The sequence below is a fragment of the Oncorhynchus tshawytscha genome, linkage group LG26, assembly GCF_018296145.1.
Source record: "Oncorhynchus tshawytscha isolate Ot180627B linkage group LG26, Otsh_v2.0, whole genome shotgun sequence".
Classification (NCBI taxonomy): domain Eukaryota; kingdom Metazoa; phylum Chordata; class Actinopteri; order Salmoniformes; family Salmonidae; genus Oncorhynchus; species Oncorhynchus tshawytscha.
Genome location: NC_056454.1, coordinates 15,181,983 through 15,194,689, shown reverse-complemented (window position 1 = coordinate 15,194,689; position 12,707 = coordinate 15,181,983). Strand labels below are relative to the sequence as shown.

The following is a 12,707-nucleotide window of genomic DNA, read 5'->3' as shown; positions in this document are numbered from 1 at the left end:
TTCTCGTTTTTGCACGGCAAGCAGAAAATGCAGCGAATTTCCAGCCACAGTACCACACCTTGGGGGGGAAAGGTTCCCCAAGCCACAGCTGTAATGATATCAATACTGAACTGTAGTGTTCCCCTCTGTGGAAGCATGTGGGGGGGGGAATGCAGACGCATAATGGTGATGCGTACGCGTAGGTACAGTAGGGATGGTTCCGTTGTATTGATCGGTGGATTGTTCTCTCGCACGGCTTGCATTCTCATGAGCCTCAGTCCATTAGCCATTAGGCCATAGTTGATTCCAGCCATCACAGTTCCTAATGAAGACATTCATTATTAAAACCATGAATGATCCCCCCCCCCCTCCATTGTTTCCATTTGCTTGGTGTTTTCCAACCCCCAGTTTGGAGGGGTGCAGCTCTGTTTGAAACCCCTGTATGGAGAACAGTAGACTCAGACATACGCTCTTTCCTTATGGTTGTTAAGGACCTGCTTTTTATGTTGACCCTCCTCTTCTTTTTTATAATCTTGGATATTTGACCAGTTCTGGACAACCCTGGTTATTCTGGGATCAATCTACTGACCTCTCAGAATCCACTATCATTCTGCCAAGGCTGAGGAGAGATGTACGAGTGTCCTCTCAGCTTCAGCCTCATGTCAGCCTTCCATTGTGCGTCCATCCTGCTGCTGCCCGCACCACTCCTCCTCATTTGCATGCCGTCATACCTTTTAAAGAGCACACGCACATTTAGAGTGTGATAGTGGCCCATTTGTGATGATGCTAGGTCAGAGAGGCGCATTAAGAGAACATTACCTTATGTACCAACCTCGCCGTCCGCCACAGACGACTGCCGTTACTTAACCTCTATCCCAACTCACAAATGGTTTTTGCCTGCCCTCCTTCTTTGAAGATACTATTATCAAAGATAACATTAGAAACATGTCTGTCTGTAAAATCGATATTAGTGCAACAGAAATTCCAGCTGAATTGTAATGCAACAGAAATAGATGGTTGCATTCGAGTGAAATGCACAATATTTCTAGAGACTCCACACAACATTAATGTTGTCGGATGGTTGTGAAGAAACCTTGTTTAGACCAGGTCGAAAACATCATGTGGAAACGGCATACAGCGACAAAATGAACCCGCGCGCCTTAGACTTGTCCAGATGGACGCGTGTCTGGACGCGAAAGCAAACGGTATGAAGTGAACTGCTTTTGCATTCATCCATCCTTCAAGAGGCCCAGCTTGGGACATCTTTGAGAAACGAGTCCAATCAATCAGTGTCAATTAGAGGAGCGTTCAAAGTAAAGAAAGCCACATCCTGGGTATCAGATGTTCGCTCCGCACGTAACAGCAGGAAACACAATTACTCTGCACAGCTTCCTAAAGCACCCAGGGTCTGTGAGGGGTAGACGGAGGCATATGAAAGGCTTTGGCTACAACGTGTCTGCCTCTCACTGGCAGCTAGCTACCCCTCCTGAAGAGAGAGGGTTCTACGGCGTGGTAGAGGAGCTCTCCACTGGAATGCCTCTGTTTCATGTCTTTCATGTCCAGCCCAAATCCCTTTCAGTTATGGACACAGCAGTTATGGAATGCCATCATACCTGCAGGGGTCTTCAAAGCCAGTGTGTGTTTGTGGAGCGCGTCTCTAGCATCTCTCCTTTTGCCCCATCTCTCTCTGTTGGGGGGCTACAGTAACCGCCAATAAGCTCTCCCCGTATTGATTGCATTGAGTGTTCATCTACGTGGACTCATACTGGGCTGCTCCACCTCCAATCTCTGTTCAGATGGCTTTCTAACAGCTGAGCCCAAATCAGCCTCTGGGATGGGGGAGTATAATCACATTTGACTCGCTGTGTGGATTGTAGCAGGTTTCAGATCATTCCCAACACAGCAATTTAACTGTGCTCTATATGTGATGCAGAATTAGCATACCATCCGTGCTGGCATCTGTAACAGAGAAAATGAGCACAATTTCAGACAGAATCCTACTGAGATGAGAGGCTCAATTAATGTTTATCTCTCTTCCATTTGAACCTGGATAATAATTAGAAAATGTCATGAAAGTCATCTGTGAATTTTGAAATTTTAAATGAATTACGGAATTATCTGTGAATTTAGGTATTCGAGGAATGTACATTTGTTCAGTATAATTCTGGGATTCTGTGCATTATGGTGTTTTTCCATTGCCCATATTGGAAGAAAAAAAAACAGATTGCTCTTCAAGGGAATTTAGGTAGATCAAATTGTATTTTAAATTTCTGTTGATTTACATATTACTTTAATCTGTTTATGCATTTGAAGCCAGGGAAAAAAAACAAAGCTCAAATGTACCCTAAGGCGCTTGTAATTGTGTGGAATGAGCACACCTGGGTTAACTCTCTCTGGGTTGTCTGCATGGTGACTGAAATATAGGCTTACAGGCAGATTATTGCAAAGGACAAACCTGGCCTTGCATCAGTTCTCCCTTTTCATAGCGCATCCGACACAATGATTCATATTTTGTGAATTTCATTTTGAGACAATAAATGAGGTTCAAAACGTTTACTTCATGTTGTCCCTGTGGTCCCTGGAACAGTAAACGCTTGGTAACCACATTTTGAAAATGGCACTTTCTTCAACGGCCCACCAGTGTCATTAGCTGTGGGCAGCAGTAGCCCAGTGATGATGCATGACTCATTCATTACTCATTATCAACCCACACTCACTCCGACTCTTCCTACACAAGCTCTCCTGCTTTGGATCTTAGAGGGGGGTTGTGGGGGCGGGGAAACGGCAATGATAAAGCGTGAGCAGGCTCCTGCCTCGCTCTGATTGGCCAGTGTGATGCATCTAATCCGTTGTGACTGGGTCCTTCCCCCGTCCTCTTCCCCCTCACTCTGGTAGTGCTGGCAGCATCCATCCACAGTACACACACTGTGCTGTCTGTGTTCCAGAGAGAATATATCAGCTCTACACAGGGAGGAGAGGATTAACTCAACATCAGTTCATCTGCATATTCCCAGGGAACACATAAGCACCCAAGGCTTCTTCTCTTCTCTATCCAACTCCAGCCATCACAGGACTTGACACTCTCATCGTTGGAGCACCGTTCATCCCAACTCTCTCTGCTGTGAGAGGATTTAAAGGAGGACACATCTTTCTGCTTTTTGGATTTTGCCATTTTTGTGTTTCTTCGCTAAGTTTAGGCTTGTCAAATTAGAGCAATGCAATTCACATGACATAGTTTAGACTAGTTCTAAGCATCCCGTTTTTTCTTTTTTTCTTCTCCAGAGGACCTCTGACATTTTTGACTGCTCTATAGGGCTTGCTGCTTGTTCATCTGATTTGGTCAACCTGAGTGTCAGAATGCCATCCAGGGAGACTTACGAGGTCCGGAAGGGAGAGAAGTCTTTGGTGCACAAGGCAAAGCAGGAGGCCAACCAGCAGGACATACTGGCTGCTGCTCTGGGGATGAGGATCTCAGGACCCCAGAAACCTCCAGCCACTCTCTGGCAGCCTCTCAAACTGTTTGCCTATTCACAGCTCACCTCGCTGGTCCGCAAAGCCGCACTGAAGGATAACAGCCTGCCGCCCAAGTACGAGAAAGTCCACAACTTCAAGGTGAGACAACAAATTGCCACAGGAAGAGCAGTTGCATCTCTTCGTCATGCCGTTCCACTGTAAACTATTGCTTCTATTTCAGCATGTTGTGGACAGGTGGCGTTTTTTTTGTATTAGGTTCCTATACTGGCAGTTGGCCACCAGAATGTCTGTTCAGGGGGTTATGGGGTGAGAGAAAGCATGAGCGAATAGGACTGTGATGGGTCTTTCCACTGAGCCTTTTTCTAAAGGAAATCTGTTGGGCGGTCTGTGGTCCACTGTTGTTGGTTTGAGTACCAGATGGGGAGATTAGGCGATGAAGGGGGGGAAACAGTGGATGAGTCCTATTCCCATTAGGCTCCAGTCATCAGACTTGCTCTGCTCTGCTCTGCCTGTTTGAGTAAGTAAGTTAATGAAGTGGGGAGTGGGGGCAGAAACATTCCCTCAAAGGCTCTAGGACTGATGACACTCACAGGACTCATTCTTCTTGCTTCCCTCCTTCCTTATTTATGTATGTATTACTATGCCAGCCAGTCCATGCTGAATGCTCCATTTTGCCATTTTAAGGGTCTGTCACACATTTAGCTCAAATGTTTCAAGCTCCCTCCGCCGCGGGAAGCAATCTGGGCTGATATGGTTAGTGTGTAATAGTTATTGACAGAGCATGTTAATTCCTAATGATCCTGAACCTTGTACACGCTAACCTGTACAGCCAAGATATCTCTTTGAAGAAATTGATGACAAAGTATGATGAAAAAAATGTAAATGTGAGAAAAAATTCACTGAATAGCCAGAGACAACAACCGGTGCTAAATTGTATGAATGAATTCAAATGTTCATTGTTCCTAGGTAAAGAGCGACTGCCTTTAAAAAGCAACAAATCTCTTTGACAATGTGACATCAATATGAGTCAGAAACAGTTATTTTAGTGTCAGAAATTGACTACAAAGTGTAAATAGGATCATTTTGGTCACAAAGTCTTGTTTAAAACAGAGTTTAAAGCATAATGTAACAACGGATAAATGACAGTTGGCTTTGATTTGACGATGTCCATTTTCCCACCAACATGGTGTGAACAGCTGCGGTGATTGCTCTCTGTCCAATAGCAAAGACAGTGAGACAGACCTGCCCAGCAGCCCGACTTTGTTTACACAAGACAACACATCAATTTGTTGAGTCCAGAAATACTGGACTCAACAAATTGCACAACTAAAACACCCTCCGCAACAACAACAAAAACGCCAAAATAAAATGCCACATGGGTTATTTTCAAAGGGATTTGTTGATTTTTAAAGACAGCAGCTCTTTAAATACTCAAGTGAATAAGGTTTTATTTTCCTGTGAGGCCATGAATCACAAAATATATTCTAACCTTCCTGCCAGTAGTAGAGTCTGATGAACTCACAATTCATCAGACTTGATACCATTTTACTGTGATTAATTGTTTTACTGCTAATCCTCTCATGCTGTCCCTGATCCCATAATGAGTTAACACACAGTATTGGTGATGGCCCTAGTATTTCACACCTCACATAAAAGGGCCATTATTCCCATTGTAGTGTAGGAAAACACCTCACAGGGAGCCCGCTCTGCCTCCTCCCAATAGGTCTGGATCAGGCACCCCTGATTGGCTGAGCTGTTGTTATGTTACCTGGCGGAGAGAGAGCTCCCTTCCTTGCCCTTGCTTGAGCAACCCATTGCCGTAGCATATTTCCATGACAACATGCCCCCCTCACACTGGCACGGCGTCAACAGTGCCCACCCATCCTCCCCGCTCTCCACCACCACCCCTATTCAGCCTGGCCACTCATTAACAGTTTGAGTAGATTAGGCATCCTGTCAGATTTGACTGGGCTCTAAACGCCCCTCATCTCCAACACACACACAATCTGGCTAGTTTAAGACGCCAGCATTGTAGTGTCTCCAGGGCAACCTGGGGAAGGTGTGGTACCCATGTGGTACATAACTGCAGCATCTGACAACCATCCTCTCTCTTTGTCTATCTTTCTATCCTCCAGGTCCACACGTTCCGGGGACCTCACTGGTGTGAATACTGTGCCAACTTCATGTGGGGGCTGACGGCTCAGGGAGTCAAATGTGCAGGTACGTACTGTACTGTTCTTTACAGTAGACAAGCCACTGTGCAGCTGCTGCTGGTTTTACTTAACACCATGCTGTTCTTTATCTATGTAAAGGACTTTGATGTTTTTATCACCCCAGTATGTGGGTAACCTGGTTTGTAATGTGAGCGTAAGTGGGGGTCATATTGCGTCCCTTAATCTAAAATCCCACCAATATTTGGGGAACAGATTAGAGGAGTTGCGCAACGGAGTAAAATGAGGACTCAATATTGAGGATTTACTGTAATAAGTACTTCTCACTCTACATGAATGCCTTGCTTTAACAGAAAATGATGTGTTACTGTACGAATGAATGAGAGGTCCAGTTGGTGAGTTTTGCTAATGGCGTTACTCTGCCACTGTTCAAACGACAAGCTTTAACGCAATTGTTTTATACTGATGCAGCTCCCATATTCCCACATAATGGACAAAGCAATTGTTCTCCACTCGACGGCAGACGTATATGCACTCTATATGCAATCTATATATTGATCAGCCCATTATCATAATGCACAGTGGCGTCCAGACTCAGACTGGCTTCATCTCTCTGTGCTCCAGTTGCAGCAGAAGTGGGGGGTTGAGAATGCCTCTGTGGATTCATGCTGAAATTCTCCCTTGATGGTCTCGGGAATAGATTCCCATTTTTAAACACGCGTACACCTATGCCTATCTATCCAATCAGGGCAGATGTTACTAGTTGAATGATTTTGCTGCACTGTGAGCAATTAACAATCTGATATTGTGAAGCAGCACATTTACATTGAATGTACAGTATGGTCATGAAATTATTTTGTCCCCATCTAAGGGGTAATTTTTCAATTGACTTAAGGTTTTGAAAAGATTTTGCAGCATCTTTATCACAGGATATTAGGCAATAAGTGGTTTCATGATGCTACTAGGATAACAACAACAGAAAATGCAGCATAAGTGGGGCACCCATGAATGCAGCATGCAAACGGCTTGCATGAGATCACATTGCTGCAGTGCTTGCACGCTTTGCGATATTATTGATCTCTAGAAATGATGAACTAATTCGCTTGAGAGCAAAACTAGTGCACTGCAATTTCAGGTATTGTTATTTAGGCACATCGAACTGCAGATAGTGTTATCGTGGTTTTCTATAAAGCAGTAGTTTTCCGGTGTTCATCATTCCCGAATAAGGCCGTAACGTAGACTGATGTCTGTATTTAATGTATTATTAATGGGACAAAGTGACCTACACTTATATCTGTGGGAGCCGCGGCATGAATAATTGATGCATTGCTTTAGAAAGCTGCTGACAATCGGATGAAACGTGTACATGTAGTTTTTCATTCCTTTAGACTAACGCCATGGCGACCAGAATCTAGGACAGTCTTATGCGATGTTTGAATTTGCGTTCCAAAAACGCCCTCCCCCTTTCTTTCTGTATGTGTGAAGTGTTTTTGGGCGAGCACCAGGAAGTCAGCCCCTGCCAGTGCTTGTTGTGCCACATTTCCTCATCAGAGGACGCCCCCCCCCAGCCTCATACCATCATGCCCGTGAAGAAAAACAAAGCTGGCATGTCTCTTTAATGAGGAGTGGGGCTCTGAGCGCTGGGAAGGAGCTCCATTTCCACCCGCATTAAAATTCAGCAGCCAGAACCAGAGAGCTAGGTCACACAGCCTAGCTAGCACAGTCTCTATTCATCCCCATTCTACGCGTGGTGGAAAACAACATAGAATAACTAGCAACAGGACCATGTGTTTGTCTATATGCTGCTGCCATTAGAGATGGTAAAATAGAGAAGCGTTGGAGATCTCAGGCACAGTAAAGGTTAGACAACATGATGATGTGTTGATTGGCCACCAGTGGGACCAGCCCCTCACCCCACTCCAGTGTCAGACCCTTTTAGCCAAATCAGGGCAGAGCTCATCCTCGTGGAGTGTATTCTCTTCGCCATGGCGATAGAGCTGACAGTGCAGTAAAGCAGTGTCTGTCTGCAGGCTCCCTCTGGGCTTTCCCACCCCACCTGGAACCCAGGGGCCACCTGTGTGTGTGTGTGTGTGTGTGTGTGTGTGTGTGTGTGTGTGTGTGTGTGTGTGTGTGTGTGTGTGTGTGTGTGTGTGTGTGTGTGTGTGTGTGTGTGTGTGTGTGTGTGTGTGGTGGTGGGAGGCTGCCCTCTATTACGCTGCCTGTCTCACACCCTTAATAGAATCATCTCTTAAAGGTAATTATGTCCCTGCATCAATGCATATGAGTAAAGCCTGCGGAAGTTTCTCTGGGGCCAATTTTAATCAAAATATGTGTAGCTATTTCTCTACATCATAGTCTTTTTGTGCCTTTTTAAAAAAAAATGTGTGATTTGATATTTGAGGAGCAACAATGATGACATATTTCCTCTGAAACACCATGTAGTCATAGAAAAAAACCTCAGTGAACAAAATGCTTATTTCGAGATGTAGTTGGAATACCATAATGCACCATTTTTTTGTCAAAAGTTCCTCTTCCAGACTGGGAGAAGGCAGAGAACTGCTTAAAGCTTGAAGGAGCTGGCCCATTTAAGTCTAGGAAACTAGGTCTCGTGTAGCCCGCAGCGGCCGAATCGCTGCCTGCACGGCCATTGTGTGCGAGCCCAGATTCTGGAGGAGAATGGAGCGTGCAGGCCTGAGTCTCCCTCCTCCAGGCCACATTGTTTTCAGTGCGCCTCTAATTCCCTCTAAAAGCCTCTGTTACAAAGCGAAGAAGGAGTCGCTGTGTCGGCTCTCTACTGTGCTCCCTGCAAGGTGAAACCTGTTCTGAATCTGATGCAGGCAGCTGCGCCTCAGGCCCCACTCACTAGCACCGAAGACAAAAGCACTGGGGATGATCATTGAAACTACATATTCACTGCTTAGAAGAACACAAATAAGGTTCATGTTGTGCTACAAATCTCTGTGACAAAATACGTCTAGGAGGTTTGAATCATTTTTATTTTTTTATTTTTTTGTGCAGATTAAAAACAAACCAAGCCACATAGTAGAATCCAGAATAAATTTGGTAGATGTAACATCAACCTTTGTTGAATTTGTTACGAATGACTTTGATGCATGACTGGCACGCCGTCTGGATGAGGGATAGTTTGTGGACCTGTGTTCCATTCCAGTGCTCAAGGTGACTCCAATAACACCCCTGGCAGCTGACCAAAGGGGGAAGTCATCAGCCAGGACAGAATTCTCCAGTGGTCCAATGACATTCTGACTCCAAATATTGATCAAGAGCATTTAGGCCTTAGCGAGCAAAAACGAAACCAAGCCAGTCGACAAAAATTAAATGAACAATCTGGGGGTTGCAGACTATTCATGGTACACTTCAATGTTAATTCTGGTCTTATTTTTTCCTCTGGAGGATGTCATTGGAAGATATCATTGGAAGATATCATTGGAAGATATCATTGGAAGATATCATTAGAAGATATCATTGGAATGATATCATTGGAACATATCATTGGAAGACATCCCTCTTAGGTTGTCCATTCTGACTCTCCTCTTCCTCTTTTCTTTCAGATTGTGGCCTGAATGTCCACAAGCAGTGCTCCACTATGGTACCCTGCAACTGCGTGCCAGACCTGAAACACATCAAGAAAGTATACAGCTGTGAGCTAACAACCCTGGTGAAAGCTCACAACACCAAGCGGCCCATGGTGGTGGACATGTGCATACAGGAGATTGAATTGAGAGGTGAGAAGACGATAGATAGCCATGGCCCTATTGAAATAGTTGGAAATCCCACCCTTCTTGGAAATCGCGCTCCCTCTTTCCCTTTCAGGAAATGTTATATTTTGTGTGTTTCAGTAATGGATGGATGCATTTTTCAATCACCACATGTACACACACCCAATTAAGTGCAGGTAACAGGAAGGACGGATGATTCTAATGTTGGTCCTTTCCATTCATTTGATGTGGAGAGCCGATGGGAGGCCTGGCAATTGTACACAATGGAGGATAGTGTGGTGTTGCTGCTGCTGGTGTTTCAGTTGATTGCGTTCCAGTTGAATCACTCAACGATGTAGAAGCCTCATTTCTACCTCATTGTCTAGCCCGGTAATCTACGTCTGTAACTCATGCTATATTTGATTGATGTTTTTATTTACGTTTTATTTAAGAACGCAGAAAACTATTTGCATCTGCCCATGTTATTCCCTGTGTGCTATTGTAGATCTTTTTAATTTATCATCCATATTGAAGAGCTTAATGACATTTTCTGTTGCCCAAGGTCACCGCTGAAGGTGAATTTGGCTGTTTTTATTCTGCTCTTGAGTTGAATCCGTGTTGGATGCCCACTCCAGTCCTATGTTATGTTGTGTAAATGCAGCGTTTGTCATTAAACCTCTCTATCCCTCTGTCATAGGGCTGAAGTCTGAAGGGCTCTACAGAATATCTGGATTCAGCGATTCAGTCGAAGATGTCAAGTCGACATTTGACAGAGGTATGTCTTCTTTTGACATCCGTTGGTTCTGTCCGGGTGTTAACAACCCCCTCAGGTGCCTCTCGCGGCATGCTTATCGGTTCTTAGCGCCTCCGTGTGTGCTCAATGTGAATGGTTTTAGGTCATGTTTGAGTTCAATGTTGTCACTCCGATGTGTTTATAGAGGCAGTATTAATGGGAAGGTGACACATTTGAGGAGGGATTAGTCTCCATCTGGGAGAGCACGGCTTGTCCTGACGCGGTCCAGTCACAGGATGTATAGCCAGAGCCAGGGGCCAGGGGCCAGGGGCCAGGGCCAGGGGCCAGCTCTGGGGATGGCAAATCATGCAACGAGTCCAACAACCGTAGCTGACCGAAATGTAATTTACCGTAGAAATGTCATTTACCTCCAACTTCATTTGCCTATCACAGTTAAAGAGGCAGTTAGAAATCGTCTGCCTCATTCTCTGCCCAGTACAGTGTGAGTTTAGAGATGGACAGGGGGGAACCCTGGAGCCATGGGCTAAATCCTAGCTAGACCCGTGTGTGGGAGATCACACATGACAGAGTGTCATTCCAACTCACAACACTGTGATATGTAGACCCTCGGCAGAATTAGGCCATGGCCTGCTCTGGATGTAGAACCGAGGGGAAAGTAGAACAGGCCAGGCCAGTCAAAACAGAGAAGAAGCCTAGATTTCATCCCCCACAGTGACACAAGCCCTTTATTCTTCACTTCGCACTACGCTGCCAGCACGCCATGCTGCTTGAACTCAATGTCCTTGAGTTCAATCAGCAAGACAATCGTAACAGGGCCTTGTGCACATCCAACCAGTCCTTTCCTCGTGTCTAACAGTGTGTTATATCTCTTCACAGATGCTGAGAAGACAGACATCTCTGCCAATGCCTATGAAGATATCAACATCATCACGGGTGCACTTAAACTCTACCTCAGAGATTTACCCATTCCTGTCATCTCCTACGACGCCTACCCCAGGTTCATCGAGACTGCAAGTGAGTCCGACCTAAGCAGCTTCTTCCTCTTCTCTGCCAGTTAAAATGATGCATAATTGTTTCAGTCACGCACCAGCACCATGCAAGAAGAAATGCCATTGGTGTGCGTTTTCCTATCTGTGGTTGAGTCATGTAAATCCCTCAACATTCAAGCCCTGACCCATGACGGCAGTGTTCAGTGAACATTTATCCTGGTCTTCCTTTAGCTTCTTGAGTTCTCAAAGACGATTCCGCAAAATAGAGACTGTTTCAAGTGTATATTGCTGTGCTTTACCACATTTCCACTGTTTATGTGTTTATGTGTTAAGTCCACATGCAATAAGCATCAGATCCTCCTTTACGTTTGAAGTTCTTATGGTTCCATTTTAGAAAATGACGATTGTTTGGTAGTCAGTTATATGGAGTTCAACAGCAGCTCATCTTGACTGTACTCTGATCGTTCAGGCTAGTGTATAGTTCCAGTGAGAACCATTGAGCACGGATGTTTAGAGGTTCTGAGAGCCTGTCTTGTGGCCGCTCTGCTTTGACCTCATTCCTCTGTTTGCTTCTCAGAGCTGGAAGACCCAGAGAAGCGGCTAAAGGCCTTCCGTGAGGCTCTGGAACTGCTGCCTGCAGCACACAGTGAAACCCTGAGGTACCTCATGGCCCATTTAAAGAGGTGAGTTTCTCAACACAACGATTCGCTGCCCTGGTGATATGTAACATCCTGTTTGTGTAACTGAGACATGGTTGTAATTGAATGCTCAGATGTTCATTTTCAATGGGTTTTCAACACACAGCTGTTAATTGTCTGTCCTTGATGTGTCTCTACTTCAGGGTAACGTTGAATGAGAAGGACAACCTGATGAATGCGGAGAACCTGGGCATTATTTTTGGGCCCACTCTCCTGCGTGCCCCCAACCTGGACGCCATGACGGCACTCAACGACATCCGCTACCAACCGCAGGTGGTGGAGTTCCTCATCAAAAATGAAGACATCCTCTTCTGAAAACAGACACATCCATCCTGCTAAGATAAGGAAGACATCCTCTTCTGAAAAACAGACACATCCATCCTGCTAAGATAAGGAAGACATCCTCTTCTGAAAAACAGACACATCCATCCTGCTAAGATAAGGAAGACATCCTCTTCTGAAAAACAGACACATCCATCCTGCTAAGATAAGGAAGACATCCTCTTCTGAAAAACAGACACATCCATCCTGCTAAGATAAGGAAGACATCCTCTTCTGAAAAACAGACACATCCATCCTGCTAAGATAAGGAAGACATCCTCTTCTGAAAAACAGACACATCCATCCTGCTAAGATAAGGAAGACATCCTCTTCTGAAAAACAGACACATCCATTCTGCTAAGATAAGGAAGGAAAGAGGCAGATTTTTTGTAAAACAGCTTGATGCTGTCTAAACACTTTTTTGTGCAAAGACTTGAAGGAACTTTTCTATTGCATTTGTATTACATATGAATCTTTGTAATTACATTTGTGATACATCCGTTTCCACTCCCAGTTAAGCAGTCCTGAACCTTACTTTCTTTTCCCCTGTAATGGGTGTGGATGGTGATGTACCTTAAACTTTGCATGTCTGTCTCCCCATTTTT

At 44.9% G+C, this 12,707-nt stretch overlaps 1 protein-coding gene across 1 annotated transcript; it reads left to right on the top strand.

The window, feature by feature from the left end:
* Window positions 1–2,860: 2,860 nt before the first annotated feature.
* On the top strand, window positions 2,861–12,199 carry chn1 (chimerin 1). The gene is made up of 7 exons (XM_024389021.2): window positions 2,861–3,591; window positions 5,589–5,673; window positions 9,194–9,367; window positions 10,038–10,115; window positions 10,971–11,108; window positions 11,661–11,766; window positions 11,925–12,199. The coding sequence occupies exons 1-7, from the start codon at window positions 3,337–3,339 to the stop codon at window positions 12,094–12,096; spliced, it is 1,008 nt and encodes a 335-aa protein (XP_024244789.1). The 5' UTR covers window positions 2,861–3,336; the 3' UTR covers window positions 12,097–12,199.
* Window positions 12,200–12,707: the final 508 nt, after the last annotated feature.